Source organism: Nestor notabilis, unplaced genomic scaffold, assembly GCF_000696875.1.
Source record: "Nestor notabilis isolate BGI_N333 unplaced genomic scaffold, ASM69687v1 scaffold133, whole genome shotgun sequence".
NCBI classification, from domain to species: domain Eukaryota; kingdom Metazoa; phylum Chordata; class Aves; order Psittaciformes; family Psittacidae; genus Nestor; species Nestor notabilis.
In genome coordinates, this window is record NW_009920359.1 from 23,136 (window position 1) to 44,210 (window position 21,075).

The window sequence follows — 21,075 nt, forward strand, 5'->3', positions numbered from 1 at the left end:
ATAACAAATGTTACAGCTTAAATCCCCTTAGCTCCTTTATCATTTACTTTGCCTTCTGGATTCCTTATTTTGCCATCAGTATTTGATGCAGTACAGGCATACTTTAAAAGTAAGAGAATAAAAGATATTCTAGATAAGGAACACTAATTGAAATACTGAGGGGATCAGCAAACTGAATATTTCTCTGAGGAAAGAAATATTGATTTCCAAATTCATGCAGAGGTTAAACTGCTGAAGAGTCTAGTCCTCTCCAAAATTATGTAGATCCCAGTTCTAGCAATAGAAGGAAAAGAAATAATTCACAGATATTTGTGTGACAGAGTGATGAGGTTAATTTTGAGGAAAGGAATAATAAAAGGAAGATGTAACATGCAAACTTTTAGTAAATTAATCTCAAGCAAAATAAAATGAGAAAAAAAAATTGGTATTCATGACAAGACTCCCACACATACTTATAGAGAGACTGGTAACACACTCACTAAACAGCATCCTAAAGGAGATCATATTTTGGAGAGATTAGGATTATGAAGAAATTTGAGACAGTTATGAGAAAGTGTTTGTAACAGTGAAAAAAACTAACTAACATTCAAAAGAACTTTAACAAGTGACAACAGAGCTGTCTGAAAATAGAAAGGAGGAGAAAGGGAAAATGTTGAGTAGCCTAGCGGTCCCAGCACTTGAAAAAGACATTAAGAGATAAAGCATGGGAGCAGCACCACCCACAAAAGCAGTTTTTCAACAGTTTAAAGAAGGCATTGCAAAAAAAAAGTCTGTGTGTTATACAGGCATTAGGAAAGGAATACTGACATATTTAGGAGTAATACAAATCCACTGGATACGACGCCACAGACAAGTTCATGGAGGCCAGCCTTCAGAAACTCCAATTTTTCAACAACAATATTTTAGATATTTCAACAACAACAAACAGTACTTGGAGGAAGCCTTGGCAGGTAACATAACAGTGACTGAAGTTCCAGGTGAAAAAAACAAACTTGAAGTTTTCTCCTCTAGTGAGGGAACCCAAAGGGTTTGATTATAAACACAAAGGGTTAAACTACATTACATTATGCTGATACTATGTAAAATCTAGCAAAATAATAACAACTCAAGCCTTCACCTATTTGTACACAGTCAGATAGTACAACAGCGAAGAGTTTATGGTCACAGCGTCTTGACTCTTTAAGCAAGTGAAGAAACTGATTTGGCAGCATCCAAGAAAAGCAACTAACCCTGAACTGAAGAGTTAATTCACGACATGACAACAGGTCAACTGAATAATAATGTCCTTGACATAATCAGTTTTCATTTTTAAGTGCAGACACTGACCTAAATGAGTCTATACAGAAACATTCAAAGTTTTCTTTGAATAAACAAACATTTTTGTTTATCTATAAGAGGTGGCATAATTAGACAGAAAACTATGCCAATGACACCTTTTTATATATGTTCCTGAATAAGAAATCTTTAACAGTGAGTGAAATAATCTGAATAGGTAGTATAGTACTAAATTAAATTAATACTGAGAACTCAATGCAGTGAATAGTAAATAGATAAATTTATATTATGCCTATGTATATAACAAGGATTGTAAATTAAATAGAGGGATGCATGGTATTAATCAACATGAGTTAATATACGATTATCTGAATTCAATAACTTTTGGCTTTACCAATCACCGATTTTTCCCTTTTACATATTTATCAAATAAGCATTGTTTTACTTTAGATTGTTCACTGTAAAACCAGTAGGAAAGTAAGGGGAACTCTAGAAAAAGGAAGATGTTTAACCACTAGCAACAGATACAAAATACCACTCGAACACTCATATTCAAGACAACTGATAGAATATCCATTTCCCCCACCCACATTAAAAGCAACAAGATATTTCTAAGGAATAGTTAAAATATTAGCAAATTATAAGCTAGCGAATGCTGTTGTTTGTACTATATGCAAGTATATCACGTCTTGTTAAAAAAAAAAATAAATAAAAAAATTCTTAAATTCTTACCACAGCTTTGGCTGAACTTTCCTGCAAATCCCACAATAATATGTTATTATCAGCCAGGGAAATAACTTTTTTACCGTCTCCCATTGGTTCCCACATAACACTGTAAAACAAAGAGAAAACAAAAAAAAAACAACAACACACCCTAATATTAAAACCAATCAGAATTTGCACTAGAAAGCCATTTTAATGCTGTGGATCTAATCTACTCCAAAGTATATTAAAACATTAAACAATGTTTCCTCAGCTGAAATATGACCCATATTTTAAGTGCAAAATCTGTTATTAACTAGCAATCTAGCAATTTTTACACATACTAGATGAACATTACTGCAGCACCCGTTACTTAAAAGCTATGATACCAAACTTACACTTGCTTATCAAATCTCTTAGTCAATGCTAACGTACATATCCTTTCCCTTTTGAGTACCCTCTGACATCCTGTCCAAATCCATCAGAAAAAAAGTAATGCTACCCAGCTTCCCTAGATGGTGTAATGGTAGAAAGACTGCTTCTTGAAATCCTTACACTACTTGTTGTCCATTCTGCATATTGAATCAGTAACCATGCAAAACAAATAGAGATTATGTCATTGTAGGGGGCTGGAATTAGATGATCTTCAGGTCCTTTCCAATCCTAACTATTCTATGATTCTATGATCGTAGCAATCATTCTGCATACATACGCAGCAAAAAAATGTAAGACCTTGACATACATTCACTTTCAAGTGCTTTATCTTGAAACCTCAAAGTTCTTCACATGTAATGTTGTGCATTCTTTTTGAAGATGCACCAAAAATTGTAAGCCTCAGAGCTTTGCTACAACCCTCTTCCAGTTCAGCAGCTGTCATCATGACTCAATCAACATGCATTTTACCTGTGATTCACCAGTTTCGTGCTATACATGAAGGAATGCAAGAAAGAAGTCCTCATCTCTAGTTCTGCCTTTGAGAAGCAGCATATTCAAGCCAGTCACTATGGGCAGCACAGCAAAATATATGCACTACAATGCTAATAAATTCACTGAACAGTAAGGTTAAAAGAAGAATACTTGTCATTTGATGAGAATACGCTACACTTCTAAAAGTTGTGCAACCTCCTAATCATCTTACAGAGTGACGCGACATAGCTGAGGGCAGAGATCACAACTTTAGTATCAATAGCTACATGGAGAAACTTCTTACCATCTCCAGACGAAAACTTAAGCCATTCAAAGACATTTGACATGCTGTTGTCATCCTCAGTACACATATGAAGTACTACTCCTTAAAGTTTGTCAAGAGTCTGTCACTAGATATAAATTCTCCAATTTGTTTAGCATTTTGCATGAATCAATTCAGTATCTGGACTGAAGAGATGAAAGTTGCATGAGTAGATGCAGCCTTGGGCAACTGAATCCAACATTAGGCAGCTGCTAGCTACTTTCCTAACTTTGTGCTGCACACTGTGTCTGCTCCTGTTTTACCCCAAATTTTGCACTACTTCTACCCTCCCCTAGGACAGGTTCTTCTGTGAAGTTTAATTGCTTTTTGACTTGCAGTTTCAGTAAAACAAGCATGAGATACACAGGCAGAAGACTGCACCTGTTTTCTGTCACAGAGAAGCCAGAGTATGCAGAGAAAATGGAACTATGCTAAAAAAATTAAAACCAAGTAGACGAAAAAGCTTGCACTATAACTAAAAGAGTGTGTTGGCTGACCCCTCACCCACAGAACTTTTCCCTAATATAACAGAGCAGATCAAAGAAAGGATTAGCTTCTGCACCTCTCTTCTGCTGGAACCATGACCTGCATCTTTATGTTGTCAATCCATGGAAATAAACTACTTATAAAAGTTCATTTGTAACAAGCTCTCCTGAATTAGGACAAAATAATTTCACTTAGCCCATTAAGCTACCACCATGTTTTTAAATGTGTTTTAACAAGGACATGGCACTAGAATGATTTTATGATTTGCTTTAAATTGGGCTGGTTCGTCTGTAGTATTTCCCATCTTCTTTTTAGAAGTGTTTCTTGCTAAAGTTGTATGGTACAACTTGGAGAAAAAAAAACATGCCTTATAAGCAACCGAAAGTGAGTGGTGAGTGTTGATAATAAAAATGACAAAGCAGTTTCAATTAAACATTCAACCATCATTTTGTCCATAATAATAAGCAACCAGCTGGCCCTGGCATGCATATTCCAGAATTTCACATAATTCTGCTGCATAGATACCTCAACTAGATCCTTCAAAGACATGAAAACATTTTGTGAATGCATGTAACAGGATAAAAAAAATTAACGTATTATAACCTGTATGTGATTACAGCTAACTTTCCACAATCCAGTTTTCCAAAGCAAAATTAAAATACTTCTGGATCATCACACAACTGAATGGGTAACTAAGAAATCTTCAATTTGATTTATTTAAGTCCATCATTTTTCTCACATGTTGCTGACAGTATAACTAGCATTTGGTGTTGATTTATGAGATAGATTTTTAAGTACAGATAACGAAATCTGGTTTGACCAATAAACTCTTAAGAGTTCTTCCAGTCGGAGTTCAATATTCTTTATGCCTGTTGATGTATTTTCACCTTTTCTCCGCTGATCACTGAACTTCCAGTTGTAAAACCTAGGTTGGAAGCACTTTCTTTGATGTTTTCAAAGATAGGAAGCAATTTCACATCTTTAAGTGTCACTGAGCTTCAAGGTAAAGAATTATTATAGCTGAATACAGTGTGCTAATTAGAGCCAATTATAACCCAGCTGACACAGGTTGGAAGAAAAAGGTCTTTCCACATTCCCTCTGTCCTTCCCAGATGCTCATTTTTCTTCTATTTAATTTGTCTTTTATGAAAGTTCATTGTTTTACAGGTGTGGCTGATCATTCACATTTCATCTAAGTGACGGTTATTCAAATCACTCTTCGTAACACGTTCTGCTGTATTTTGTAGTCATGACTGAATGTTAAACGTGAAATATCATGAAGAAGGGGAAAAGAACTCCACAGAACACCGGTGAGTGAAAAAAACCCTGGCTTTCAAAGCAAGATACAAATTTTAGAAAACCTGCAGTTTTCATTTAGAACAATTTTCAACACAGCAGAGGTAGTGATAATCTTTAAAAAAGGAAAACAGATAAACCAGGCAATACCATTTTCCTGAGTATGCCAACAGTTGCTGATGCTTACAGTTTGTGGAAATGGACAAGATAATTGTCAAATTCACAGCTGCCACTCAGAAACTGAGTGTCAACTTCACGGCTGCTCTTTAGATAATCTACAAACAGCAGACAAGCAATTATATTTGTTGCCTTTTACCCTATTTTGTTATCATCTGACTCCTGATGCTTCAAATTAGCTTCTAGCTAGTAGTTCTTGGTAAAAAAAATTAAACCCTACAAAGGATGTTTTCCTAGTAAAGAAAAAAGAGAATTTAAAATATTCATTCAAATGTGCACATGAAAGGACTCTATTATCTGTGTTTTATGCAAAAAGATAGTTAACACCATCATTTATTAACATACAGAGCCTTTAGAAATGAACAATTCAAAGGTCTCTATTATAGACTAAAGAAGAATAAAGCAACATGCAAACACTTTCATAGATGTGAACTGCAGTCAGCCAGAATGTGTTGGACAAAGCAAGCATTAACTACTGCTTAACCATAATTACAGAAGTGACAGTCATTTATTTCTAGAAGTGCAAAAATTCAGCTAGACTGAAAACCCTCAGGCACTGCAAAATGGAAAATACACCCAAACAGTCGGTAACCCAGCAGAACATCCTGCTGCCTCAATGCAGCCCATTAGAAAAATTCACCTGTTATGGACTCAAATATTCTGCCTTCTTTGCAGCACAATGATTCAAATGTAAAGGCAATTCTGCTAATCACATGATTAGATCATGTATTCTAAGAGGAAGGAGATTAGACTGAGGACAACCTGGAACACACAATTCTTACCCTTGCCACAAATACTCTACAGAGGCATCACATTTCTAAATGAAAACAGTTTGGGTTATTATGCAGTGTATTTAAGTCCATGCTGCAGGAAGCACTTCTAAGTTATGCTTTGTCTCAAAATTCTCAGCCACTGAGATATAATTTGGTGTCCAACTCCCCAAGACACAGCAAAACAAAAAAAAAACCCTGCAGCTTTCTAAAAAAACCTGAAAGACAAGGAGAATTTACTTTAGGTGCCTTTTTAGTTAAGAGGCTGCTAAGAAGAATGAGAAACGAAGTTACAGATTATTTTGGACAAGAAGTCCGAAGATAGAGGGCTTTATTCTGACTTTTAAATTATTTTTACATTCAGAAATACAAAGAATATCCAACAAGGAGGCAACTCAGAGAAAGCACTTGCCTCTAAAATGTTTGTAATTTTTTCCCCTAAATTATCACACTACAATCTTAGCAACCCACCAGTCTTTTCGGGAAAAAAAAAAACAAAAACAAAAACAAAAAACAAAAACAAACGCAGAATGCAAAATAATAAAAGAACATCCTTAATATTCGTATTTACTTCACTCAATCTCCTTGCCTGCTGCAGTCGTCATTAAACACAATTATAGTGAGAAAAGGAATTGTGATCCTTGCTTTATGGGCCCAATTAATGTCAGCATTGAAAAGGTATTTATGTACACATAAACATTATATAGACAGCCTGAATCACAGGAGTTCACAATATAACAGAAAGCATGGTAGTGTATTTGTTCCAAGAAAGCAAATATAGGAGTCACAGATTTTAAGTAGGAGCTCCTAAATAGCCGTTTTGTAGAAACAGCTATTAAATTCCTGTTGAGCTATTCATGATTTAAAGTGTTGATCAACAGGTGACCACCTCCATAGTTCATAACAATCTCAGACTTCTGGCTGGCTGGCCATGGCTTTAGATAATAATGCTTAAAACAGCAAAGCAAAATCATGCAAATGTATTATACAGACCCTACATATGAGCTGAACTGAAAAAAACTGTCTTTGGTAACATTTCAAGTCATGAAACATTATAGATGGGAATTAACATCTCTAGTCTGCAATATAACCAAGTTACCTACATTCCGTACATACTTGCAGCACAGTAAGAGTAATTCCTGGTGGACGCAAAGCACAAACAACATATGCAACCAAATAGATAAAACGCACGACCTGCTTTATAGAAAGCAAGCTGTAACTAACCATTTTCAGACTTAAGACATCAGTCAGCCATGTTTCCGTGTTTATTTTGGAAGCAATAAAATACACAAGTTCTATACAGGGAAAGTTCTTGTAAAGTGTGCAGTGAGAGCTCTTACATGTGCAACCTGCAGTTCTTCAAATTGCAATAACCTAGGAAATCTTTAATTCCTTCCCACTGACTTGTGGGTGAAGCCAATTATTTCTCCTGTGTTCAGAGAGAGAGCCCATATGAAAATCCCACAGAGTAAGAAACCCATGGGTAGCACTAATTGGAATCCATACTACAAAGCAGTTTTGCAGCATGGTCTTAGCAAGGTCACAGGGGTTCTCGATGTTCATTTGGTATTGCAGACAAGTCCTTAGAGATGATTAACGACATTATGAGGCTTACTTTGCCTGTTTCTTGTCACATGTATTTATTCCAGGCAGATGAGGAACATTAATTCATCTTTCCAGAAAAAGTTCTGCTTTCAAAGATACAAAAAAGTACACTAGATTTTTTTAGAACACTGCCCTCTCCTCTAAGTTCTGCCTCTTACTAGCATATCCAGCATATTATTAGATTTTTGCTCAGCTTTGTGCTTGTTGGGATAGACTGTTCTTGAGCTTGGAAGAGGCAATCCTTGAATATTAAACAGCTTTCTTGGACTCCTCTTCCCTCTAGGACCTTGTCACATGGGACTTACTCAAGCTGATCCCTGAAGAAGCCAAAGTCTGCTCAAAGATTGTGAGCTTGGTTTTTGCCCTGCACCCTCTTCTCAGGATCTTAAACTCCACCATCTCATGGTCAGTGCTGCCAAGACATGAATACTGGATTATGTACAACAAGAATACTTAAATATTATGGCAGAAACTCACAAATAATACTCCAAGGCAAAAACCCTTTTAACTTCATTATGTTTCATCCCATATTGGTCAAGTGCTAAATACATGTCTATGTATACAACAGATGTTGCATAAGTTTTGTTAAAGTTTCTGTCACATTACCATGATGCATATTTTACAGTAGCATTTTAATTATCCTTTAATTATCCTACTGTTACTGATGGTTGAAATATCTGAGGGCTCAATGGCTATTTAAAACATTTTGGAAGTTCTTTTTGCCTTTTGCAAATGTTTTAGACCAAGTCCATATGAGATGTGTGCTGAGACAGCAAAATGCACTATAGCTGTAGGGTTTTTTTGGTGACATCTACAATAACAAAAGGTCTAAAGTATATGCAGTTAAATTACTTCAGGAATCCAGTGGTTTGGCAGCACAGTTTATGGCACCTGTTGAACTCTATAACCCAAAAACATTTTACTAAGCGTAAGGCCATGTATCTGCTTGGAGGATTTGCAGATACTGTTATATAGACAAATCTTTTTAACAGTTTTAGGAACAACTCATTGAGGAGCTGAAACCTTCTCACTGGTATGAAAAAGAATCAACTGACATGCTTCGGACAAGAAATATGTCCAAAGAGTGAAATAAGAACTGTTTGGGAAAGTGTGTACAGTTTAAAGATCTACATGAATATGATAAGTTGTTTTCACCACCTTTCTTAACATCAATAGGAAAAAAGCTTCAAAGTAAGGAGTTACACATTTCACATAAGCAGACACTGACGGTAGACTCTTGTCACCCAAAGTTAACTGCTATATACAGTACATACAGAAGAATGTAACTCCCCAGCACATATCTGAGTTTCTTCAATGAAACTTGAGGGGGGTGGGAAAACTGTGTGTAAAGTTAAGATTCATTTCCAAAGCAGATGGACAGAAGTCATATAACCTCTATCATTCTACGACATATTGCTCATAGAGCAGCTGCTGCCACAGACATCATTTCCATTCTGTTGCTTGAACAGGGCTTAAAAAAAATCCAAAGTGGATATTATGGATACGTGACATGTCATAAGAGAAACATGTAACTGGCTTGTCTGACAAAGATCAGTAAGGTGGTAAACATAGGAAAAACTTTTTAATAGTATAAATGTCTGGCAGGAAAGCACACAATGAGCTGCCAGGTAGAAGTCCTACTCAGTCTCTGGAGGCCACATGATGCCAATAGCTCTTTCCATGTACTAATGTGAAGATTAAGGGCTGAAACAAGCTTATTTGTGAAACAGCTGGAATCTCTGCAGACTTATTTTAGAGGAAATACATATCTACTTTTGGGGGGGGGTTCCTATGGGATTGTTCAAAAGACGGCAACACAGATATAGCAAATTCTTGCTAATTTATTGCTATTTGTAACAAACAGGACATTTGCATGGTTGGATCGGGGGGGCCGAGAGGGGAGAACCAGAATATTCCTCTGAGTACATTTTGCCAATGAATTGAAGCACATGAGAAGAAGAAAATTACGACTGCCTAGGATCTGCATTGATAGCTGGGAAAAACCACCACTCCTTCTATTCAAAAGAACAGCAAAACCAGTAAAGGTTTACACAGACCTGGCCCAGAGGTACCCTCTTGACAGTCCTAATCCAGTGATTGTGGATACTGAGGGTATTTTCAGATAAACAGACTGCAAGAAGTTAGCTGACACTCCAGCTAGCGTGGCCTCACTAAACAACCTCTCCATCACCATTGCCCAAGGCTGAACACTAGTCTGGATGCATACAGTGCACCCCTTAAGTTCTCACATATATTTTACCAAACAGATGAACTTCATTACAAATGTACAAGGATCTTTTATTTCCACCCAACAGATATCCAAAAGACATTTCAAAGCCCTGAATTTTTAAGTATTGTGTAAGCAAGTGTCAGCAGCATTACTTCATCTGCAATCATCCCAGAATGTTATGCTGGGGAAGCACAGTTCTTCAAGGGAAGAATTCTACTCTGAGGAATAAATATTCTAAATAATAAATGCTTAATGGCATTTTGGAGAGCAAACTGGCGTCTGAGACCAAAAAAAACAGGGACACCTGTTCAAAGCTAGCTCCTCGTGACCATTTAAAATTCACCTGCATAACTAATTTTTTCCACAGTTCTGCAACATCTTTTTAAATTTATTTATTTATTTACATTTCCCACTAACCTTTTAAGCAATTCAATAAAAATTGTAAATAAAATCAGCTGGTACCTATTTAACCTCCAAAATCAGTTGAGGCAGACCCCAACTAATTTTTTTAGTGCTAAGAATAGCTAGAGTGGCATTACGTACAGGGAAAAAAAACCCCAACTTTTAAAAATAGCTGAGTTTTCTTTTGGTAGGGAAAAATCTCAACTAATTTGGCAGTAAAACTAGGGAATATGACAGTGTGGTGAAAACTGAAGTGAAAAATTACTTTCAAGTTGGGAAGAAGTGAAATCGTACTCTACAAACTCATTTTTTATTTGTAGAGTAACACAGTTTCTGTACTGTTTTCTGTATCATGATTTACAAATTCAAGGTAAACACAAACAATTACAAAGACTTCATCCAAACTAATTTTCATTTTAAGTGTATGAAATCTATTGAAATTATCAGAAGTGGTCATAAGCTAACTGAATACATAGAGCAAGTTCACATACATTAAACAGCATACATTTCCCTCAGTACTTGTTTCTATGTCAGATTTTGCAAGATTAGAGTCAAATTCTGATGAAAATATAACAAAATAAACTTGGCACATAACACAAAGTTTTACTATTTTACTATCCAATTAATGAATCACAATTATTCCCTAGTATATGCGATTACATTGAATAGCTTAACATTTTAAACTTGCACACTACCAACTACTCCAAATTGCCAGAAACATTCAAGGGAATGAAAGACAAGAAAGTTGTGAATGCTCCAACCCTGGAGGTGTTCAAGGCCAGGGTGGACAGAGCCTTGGGGGACAGTTTAGGGTGAGGTGTCACTGTTCATGGCAGGGGGGGTGGAACTAGATTATCTTAAGGTCCTTTCCAATCCAAACCATTCTACGATTCTATGAATGTTACAAATTACTCTACTGGTTCCACACACATTTTAGAGGATAAAAGGGGAAAATGGAAAAGAAAATGTGAGAAAGAGACAACAAATGGTTGAACACATGGATTTATACATAATACATGGATTTATTTACAATAAAGGATAATCAAAGATGCAAAAGAGCAAAATCCTGTAAAAAACTGAAGATAACACACAGAATTAAGAAGGGAGAGGTGAAAGTAGAAGAACATAAGATACAGTTAAAATTTTTACCATTTTAGAAAGAATCAGAATATAGAGGGGAGAGTGACTGATAAGCTTAAACCACAACAGCAGCCCAATGAAAACACTTACATAGTAGGTGGAAACAATTATCATGTAGTAAGTTTTTAAAGAAAACTTTTCTCTCTACTTCATCTTTGTAATATCAGAGGTGACTGATGGAGAATGTAAATGCATGGAATGAACAAGTTGTGGAAGAATTATTCTTAAACGTTGACAGTGTTTTGAATCTGTAGTTAATTGGCTTCACCAATATGTTTCTCCTGACAACTCTGATATTCTGTGCATTACGTGAAGAAATTGAAAGGCCTACAACATAATATCAGAGCTGGGCAGCTGTTACAAAAAAACTGTCCCCCCCTGGACTTTGGTTTATACCCCAGGCCATGCAACTAGCACTTCCGGTTCTCTCAAAGAAGCGTCCATATACAAATACCAAAGATATCTCTTTCCTCACAAATGGGTTTCTGGTACTGGGACATATGAAGTGTTAGGATAAGGATTTCATAAAAAAAAAAAATAAAAAAATTTATGATTACATTTATTACATGCCTTTGCTATAAATCATATATAACAATTAATATACCATATATACAAGACCATATGATCCTCCTAAAAAGAAGTGTTATTTTCAAGTTTAAATTCATTAGATGTAAACCATTAAGTTGTTTTGTACTTTTTTTTTTTCTTTATGAAGCACTAAGGTAGAATTTTAAACATATTCTGATGCCTAACAGAGGGGTACTATAGATGAATTAATGTTACCAGCATCATGACAGGAAATGAAAATGTTGCCTGAATGCAATGTAAAAGTGTTAAGGACTATTAAAAATACCACTTTTGCTTTTCTTTTGATTTTTTGGAATCGCTTTTTGGCTTTTTTACTTCCGACAGTGTTTTGGTATGTGTCTGTGGTGGTTTTCTTTGTTTGTTTTAAATACTACTGCAAAGGCCAAAAAGAATAAGTAAAATGCTTCTGGATCCCAATTCTGGAATGCATTTACTCACCTGTCTTTAAGGCATCAATTACAGATGTGCTTAACTTTCATCAGGTGAAAGTTAAGCATGTTCATCATGTTCATTAGTGGAATGATGATGAAGTGAAGCTATAATATGTTATGCATAGTATCTTATGTATTTTAAATAAAGTAATCTTCCATTCAAGCTGAAGGGACTGTTATAGAAAATTTGTGCTTTGGTAGAAAGCCGACCTTAAAGAGGTTGCTCCATACTGTGCAGCCACACAGCCAAGGTACTTCTCAGTACTTCTCTATTTGGAGACCTTAGGTGAAATATACATGGATATATGTAAGTACATACAAAATCTGTAGGAATAGCTCATTTATAGTAACTTTCTCCTTCATGAATTCAAAATTCTAGGTTAATATTCTAGTGGTAAACAACCTGGAGTTCTTGAAACATCTGTGACTTCAAAAAGAAAAAAAAAAAAAAGTAATTTATCTTCCTCTCCAACTTCTCTTAGATGTGGTAACATCTGCAAGTCCATACTCAGGATTGATTGAGTGGGATACAAATAGAAAAGTCAACTTCAGCAAGTAGAGGAATTTAATGAAGTGATCTATCTTTATTCCTAACATATTCATCCCTTTCCAACTTTTTTTAGCAGCTGACTATTGTTGCCTATATAAAACGTGAATCCTTCATTCTGCACCTTTCAGGCCTCCCTTATTTATTTTGCTTTTACTTTATTCCAAATTTACTCCATGAACCACCAACCAACTTAATTCACTTGTTTCTCCTCTCTTTTGAAGCACATACCTTGCTACTGAGCAGCACCAACCATATGTTACGCCTGCCAAACTTGGAAAGCAAAAAGTAGGATGTTAATCAGATACAGGCATGCCTGCTTCCAGCACATTGCAAGAGGAGAACATCCTGCTTTGCATCTTTACTTCTGACAAAAGAAGTAGTTTCTGCTGAGTTCCAAATTCAAGATCTCACAGATTACACTCTCTCATGGCCTATAGTACCCTCCTTTGCTGAGTACAATTCAGCCAAGTCTACTATCAAAAAGTCTGTAAGAAAACTGAGGAAGAAGTAGACAGTAGGTTACTGCTAAAACATAAGACTTCAAGATTTTAGCAGACACCATTTTAGGAATTCCTCCAAGCTGCACTCAGAGGAGTATCAAAATCTCATTAATTGCTCTTATGTTTCCTTGGCCTCTCCCATCCAGACTGTACCTTGGACTGCTTCTTGCAAGATACCCAATGGCAAGTTTCTATAATCACTGAAACTTAAAACACTGCATAAAGCAACATACCTATGGTTATATATACGTAACACTGAATACATACATCTATCAACAAAAGTAATGTATAGTAATAACTTTTTTTTTTTAAGCACAAAAAGCCCATGTATCTCTGTAGTTCTTCATGCTGGAAGTAATTCACACGGGAATTTTGCACTCAAAAATCTTTGCATTTTGGCTCACATGAGGAACAGTAGATAGTGGATGAAAAAAGTCTTAGGCTTGAACCACACAGAGCAATTAATAGGCCTATTTATTTGCTTACTTTAAGCATCTGCTTGATCTTCTGAACTCTCTATGCCATACAAGAGTTTGAGTAAAAATTCTGGTGGGTTCCAGATTCAAAGCCTAGAAGTAGTAAACAATCTCAGTAACTGAAAGCAAAGAGTCATGCTTAATTTTTAAACACAGCATCTCATGCAATCCAGATAAAATAGAACTGTACAAAAGCACATTTCTTTTCACTTGCCTGTAATGTCTCGGAGATCAGATTTTTGTCACAGGTTTTGTCAAGACTAGAAAATTATTTCAAAAGATTGAGCAGGAGGGGCACAGTGTTTGGACACACACAAGGAAAGTTCAGAATTTTAGTCACAATCAATGGAAATGCTATTTTGGTCTTGGTTAACAGAACAGAACTCCTATTAAATATGGCCCTGCTAGTAGTTAGTAAGAAATTTTAGAGACATTAGAGCACAGTATTCCATAAAGGAGATGAGACAAAGGTAAAGAAACACAGGATCATTTCTTCTTGAGCGAAACCAATACCTGACCCTCCAGATGTGGAAAAAAATTCCCCCTTATGTTCCCTAATACCAGAAATAGAAAAATGTGAGGTAATTTTTCAACTATCAGGCTTTCTTAACAAAAGAGAAAAATGATGCAAGATAAACCTTAAAGAAAAGAGGAAGTTAGGAAATAAAGCAGAGCAGAGGAAACATGAACAAAAGCCCTGAGACAGTCAGTGTATAACCAACTGCATTTTCAATAGTTTTGCTTTTTCCTTTTAATTATACTCAAATCTCAGTTACTTAAGATCCACAACCCAGATCCATGAATATTGTAAAGCAACTGTGCTAGAGATGCTGAGACACACAAAATACCTTCCCATGAGCTACTGTCTGGAATCACAGAAGTTCACACTAGATGCCACAAAGGCTGAGATCAACATTACACCCTGCATCTCTAAATTGTACTGTCAGCTACAGCACTCTGCCCTGCCCAGCATGTTAAGGTGTGACAAAAGCCGAGTGTATGTTTTCACTTCCTCTTTTTAAGCATGCTTTCTGATTAATCACTTCCAAAGTTTTCCATCCTTAGCCAGGGTAGCAGTTGCGGTACATCACTCTACTGCACTCTGTGGATTAGACAACCTCCTTAAAGTGCATGTGGTCACACTGAACCCCTGGGTTCCGTGTTCAGCCTGTGTTTTGTGAGTAAAATGTACAAGAGAATGCTCTAATGGTAAGGCAAATAACAGAGCCAGAATAAGTGTTGCCCTTCTTACTGCAAGTGCATGATGCCAGACCACTGCTGATCTCATACAAAGTGATTGTGTACACCAGAATGCTGATCTTATATTGAAGTTTCAAAAGTATTTACACTTTGCACTGAGGAAAATTGCTTTTCTGATTTATGGTTGGATGTAACAATAGTTGTACCATAAGTGTATAAAGCAGTCTCATATTTTTTCTAAACATCTAAATGTGTAATAGAAAAGAATATATAAGTTGCTATTCATAGTCAACACACCACTCAGTTGGACATGGCCTACAAGTGATACACATTTGGCACAAAATGTTTGTTTTACACATTTATGTGAATTGTTTCCACTATGATTCAGGCAGGAATAGAAAAGCCTGCTCTAGAACAAGATCCTCTAACTCAGCTGTGCTTGCTTGAGATGATGTGAGAGGTACTAATACCACGTGTTCTGTTTATGCTTCTTATAACACAGGACATTTTGAGATCTTTATAGATAGATAATGGATACTAATGGTAGAAGATATTTGTAAGCACTATTACAGAACAAAGTCAGACAATAGGAAACAGAAAACTGCACATGAACTTGCTAAAAGATATGTTAGAGGGAAAAAACCCAAACAAATAACTTTTGGCATTTACATAAATTGCAATCCTGATACAAAGCAGCGATATACCCCCATTTCTCCTCTGGTGATGAGGCTACCACACAGAGTCCTGGCATCCCAGCATCAGACAAACAGATTATGGAAAATTAAAAGACAAAAAGCACAAATCTTAAAGGATAAACAGCGAAAGGTAAAACAAAAAATAATAATCCCAACTATTTTGGAAACTAATTATCAAAATATTTTAACAATAAAAAGAGATTTTTTTTAAATAACCAAGACTGATAAAGAGAAGTATTCATATGAAAATGAGCAGGAAAGAATTAAAAGATACTACCATGAAGAAATTTAACATTCTGGAAGCCGAGATTTTAGAAAAAAAGTAGCCCAGACAACACACTTCTAAATACGTTGATCTCCCCAGTCATGCCCAAGAACCACCTAATAAATATGACCTTTTATTTACTTTTGTTTTCAGTTGAAGTTTAATCTGCAAGGCTCAAACTAGAAATGGCGGCTAGAAATAGATGCTTAAAACTTACGGTATGCCCTGCATCTGTTCAGGAAGCAGTGGGAAGCTGTCATGTTCACTCTCATAATGCAAAGAACTTGCAAATACACAATGGACAAGTTTAACTTTCTTTCAAGTAACAGAAAGGAAAGAGAAACAAACCTCTAATACCCTCTGCATGACTGCATTTCTCCTCATCTGTTCTTAGGCAACAGAAAAAGAGTAGTTAAACAGGCACCATACAATATGATGGATTCTTAACCCTTAACAAACAATAAATTACTTGTGTTTATGCCAAATCAGTTGACTGAAGACTGAAAAACAAAGACTGAAGTGTTACATCAAATTTATATTCCATAAAAAGATTGAAATGCTAAGGATTATACCTTTGTGCAACAAAGGCTTTAGATGGGGGCAGGTGGAGAGAAACACATTAAAACACACAGGCTGTTACTCCATATGTGTTTGCAGGACTATAATAAATGTTTTTAATCTATGAAACATCTGGGGCTAAAAATCCAATTTGTACTTTTTTTTTTTTAATGAAATGGTTTTAAAGTGTGTAGCATAGCTTTTACAATATAAATCTGCACAAAACTAACAATACAGGTCTATCCTTTAGGCTTTTTCTAGGAGTATAAAATATGCAGAATCCTACCAGGCCATATTGCCATGGGCTGTGTTGTCAAGGTGACAGAGTAGCTCCAGGGTTTGAGTGTTGCTTGATGAATCATCAGGGGATTCATGACTGCCTGATTCCAATTCCTTCGGCATCCTCCAAACAGCAGCACATGTCATGACTTTACTGTCTGAAGCTAAGCAACAGAGAATAATGTCAACAGATCATTGTATGGGAGACGTATTTTGTATACAGTGCATCAACATTTACACAAATCTATAAGCAGTGCACATCTGCTGTTTAAAACATTTAAAAATATTATACTGAGATGAAGTCAAAGAATGTAGAATGTGGACACAGACCTCAGGTTAGCAGTCAAGTCACTGCTAAACTCATAATTAGCACGCATTTAGTATGCTTTCCCTGTTTAAAGGTTAGCAGTCAAGTCATTGCAAAACTCATAATTAGCACGCATTTAGTGTGCCTTCCCTGTTTAAAGGCAAAATTCAGTGCTCATGAAAACATAATTTTTTGGGAGGCAAGTTTTCCAAGCTTCATTCCCCATACTGACATTAATGAAAACGACTAACAAGTTACATTGCTTGATTTGTTAACAATAAGGATTTAGCCATCATTTTCATGTTTTCCTTTTCAGGGCTATCTTCAGTTGAATCTACAGCATTATGTCATATCCTTTATTACCAATAATTGTTTAGTGCAAAATTAAGTTTTCCATGTAAGTACACATCTCTAATTCTAGCACATAAAAGCAGCTTCCAAAAGAAAAACTGAACTTACACACATATAGCAAAATTTTACAATGTACGATGAACAAGCCAACTGTAGATTGAGAAGAAAATACCATATGGTCTATGCACATATGGCATTGCCCATCACCCAGTATATAGCAATTTGTAGCAGTGCAAAATGGGAGGAGACCAGAGCAGCACTGCATATGTTCATGTTGTTCCAGCCGCTGGTCCAGGGTTTGCAGAAGACGAATAGGTCAGTACTATCCACTACAGCAGGAACAAAGAAACCAGCCACAGCTACGTTAAGCAAAAGCAGGGGGTGCAAGTACCTGCTGGAGGATGTGTTAAACATGAAGTCCAGAGGACAAGCAGCAATGAACGGCATGTTTTCTGTTCTTAGGTCATTTTGCATGCCTTTCTCTCACGGCTCTGTCTCCAAGTACATTTTAGGTGATTTTAGTGCCAAGTGTCTGATTACAGAGCCATGAGCAGACGTGACCAACTTACATCAGTTGAAAGGAAAAGAGGAACAATTTTAATGAGAGTGTTTCTAAGAGGAAGGACCGTCACTCTGAAAAAGGCCTTCTTTGGCTAAAATGATATTAACAGGGCTAAAAACGTCTTTATCAAAAAGATTGTCAATCTGGATATTCTATATGCAAAAAAGCACCCAAACTATAGAGAATAGGACAAAAAGCAATTGACTGGTAGTAAATAACCCCAAAATGCAAGAATGCACACCTGTTTAAAAAGGAGCCAAATGAAATAAAAATCATAGGTAATTAGGTCAAAACAGTAAAAGAAAAAGGCCATTTCTGTGAGAAAGAAACAGGTAGGAGGTGAACTTTAAATTCAAGCACAGAACTCAGAACACAAAAGCACTGGGTATTTCACAGACTGTACTAAATGTAAAATACACGTATGATGCACATAACTGTTCTACAGTAATTTGCCATATACAACTTGACTACAGTATCAGGAGAGCATGCATCTAAAGATGATGGATAGTTCCTTACTTCTTAACATTTAACCGAACTTTTACTAATTGTAGTGCATGCTAACTAAACAGCTATTTCCAAATCATTCGAGGCAAATATTTTACATTAAATCTATGTGCCAGTGAACAAAGAGAAGGAATCATAGAATGGTTTGGGTTGGAAAGGACCTTAAGATCATCTAGTTCCAACTCCCCTGCCATGAGCAGGGACACCACACACTAAACTATGTCACCCAAGGCTCTGTCCAGCCTGGCCTTGAACACCTCCAGGGTTGGAGCATTCACAACTTCCTTGGGCAACCCATTCCAGTGCCTCACCACCCTCACTGTGAAGAACTTCTTCCTTAGATCTAACCTAAAGTTCCCCTGTTTAAGTTTAAAGCCATTACCCCTTGTCCTACCACTACAGTCCCTAATGAAGAGTCCCTCCCCAGCATCCTTGTAGGCCTCCTTCAGATATTGGAATGGCTGCCTTTCTTTAGCGAAGGGAAAAGCAATGTGCAGCATGCATTATATACTACACAAATAATAAATAAACTAAAATGAAAGTGCAATATAGTTAAAGAAGGTAAGACCTGTCCAGTGTTCTGCCTCAATACTCAGTATGTGACAGAACATTAAAGAACACCACAGGGAGGTTTCTGGTAGGTTACGATTACCAAAAGGTCTGTATCATACATATAAAGCATTAGCTTTTCTACTAATAACAAGATCTATGTGGAGAATCACAAAAGCAAATAGTGGAAAACAAACCACATGTTTCTCAAGCCATCCTTCCTCTCAGCACAGCACCACGAGTCTTAAGACAGCCTTGAAATGTCATGAAGTTCAACATTCCGAAAGCTGAGATCTTAGAAGAAGTAGCCCACACAATACACTTTCGAATACACCGATACATGTAATCTTGTCCAAGAAGTGCCTAAAAAATGTGACCTCCTGTTTACTGCATTTTTTTTTTAGTTGAAATTTAATCTACAAGGTGCAAACTAGCTAGAAATCAGTAGCTAAAACCAGATGCTTAAAACTTACAGTACAATGCATTGACAATTTAAAAATCAACTGAATTAACTATTACTTGTAAAGCCTACTTTTTCATTTACTAGCTGGCTGATGAATAGAAATTTTTATGCAGACATTTTAAAAAAGCAATTAGACTGATTTTAAATTATATCAAAGGGGAACAATACTTAAAGTTAATCTTACTAGAATATATTTAAGTATAATGAGATTATGATGGATACCTTACACAGCAGGTATCTGAACACAGAAACCATGAGGCCCTTTCCACTCTTATGTGACACACTTACCGCAATATCTGACACTGATGTTACATTATCTTTGTTTGGATTCAGTTCACAGTTGTCACTTTTCAGTTACAAAAATCTGCTGTGTTACTCCATGGGGTTTTTTTTGTTTGGCTGGGTTTTTTTTTCCTTAAAATTCTCTGATAATTGTGAAAGGAGTAGTACAACTTGCATGATCACCTCCCACTCCATATCCTCTCTGACAGACTGACATTCTTGGACTACAGTACATTCATGCAGTTTCAACTTTTGCTCCTAGTGGAAGATGTTCACATGCTCCCAAAATTATATCAAATACTCTAGTTGCTAAAATATGGACTGAGTGTATGAGCATTTCTTTGCCCTGCATCTATTCAGGAAGCAGTGGGAAGCTATCATATACATACCCACAATGCAAAGAACTTGCAAATACATAATCGACAAGTTTAACTTTCCTTCAAGTAACAGAAAGGAAAGGGAAACAAACCTCTAATACCCTCTGCATGACTGCATTTCTCCTCATCTGTTCTCAGGCGACAGAAAAGGAGTAGTTAAACAGGCACCATATAATATGATGGATTCTTAACCCTTAACAAACAATAAATTACTTGTGTTTATGCCAAATCAGTTGACTAAAGACTGAAAAACAAAGACTGAAGTGTAACATCATATTTATATTCCATAAAAAGATAGAAATGCTAAGGATTATTCCTTTGTGCAACAAAGGCTTTAGATGGGGGCAGGTGGAAAGAAACACATGCTGAAGCCGTCTTTTCTCTCAGCACAGAACCATAAGTCTTAACACTGCCTGGAAATGCCATTTTAACTTTGTAAAACTGCAACATTTTGAAATTCTGATGGTGTGTTCCTATGAAGTAACTTTTTATAAAAGTTCAGTTTCTCGCACAATCAGATTTCCAGACTGAAGAGCCTAAAACAACTAAACAAGCACTGGCTTGAAGATTGAGCAAGGCCAAAGGAAAAAACCAAATGCATATGTCAGAATCATAGAACAGTTTGGGTTGGAAGGGACCCTAAAGATCATCTAGTTCAAATCCCCCTGCAATAGGCAGAGACAACTTCCACTGGACTGTTTCCCTCCTCCCTTCAGGGCTTTATCCCACGGTACTCTACCAAGCAGATCCCTGAAGAGGCCGAAGTATGCTCTCCTGAAGTCCAGGGCAGTGAGTTTGCTGTGCACCCTCCTCACCGCCCTAAGGAT

At 36.4% G+C, this 21,075-nt stretch overlaps 1 protein-coding gene across 1 annotated transcript in view; it reads right to left on the reverse strand.

Annotated features, from left to right (window-relative positions):
- TSSC1 (tumor suppressing subtransferable candidate 1) overlaps positions 1-17,958 on the reverse strand; it is a 38,584-nt gene extending 20,626 nt beyond the window's left edge. Inside the window, exons 1-3 of the mRNA XM_010010630.1 lie at positions 17,835-17,958; positions 16,861-17,017; positions 2,008-2,107 (exon numbers count right to left, since the gene is read on the reverse strand). Of these exons, the coding sequence (XP_010008932.1) occupies positions 2,008-2,107; positions 16,861-17,017; positions 17,835-17,958 (381 nt within the window). The remainder of the gene's footprint in view (positions 1-2,007; positions 2,108-16,860; positions 17,018-17,834) is intronic.
- Between the last annotated feature and the right edge of the window lie 3,117 nt (positions 17,959-21,075).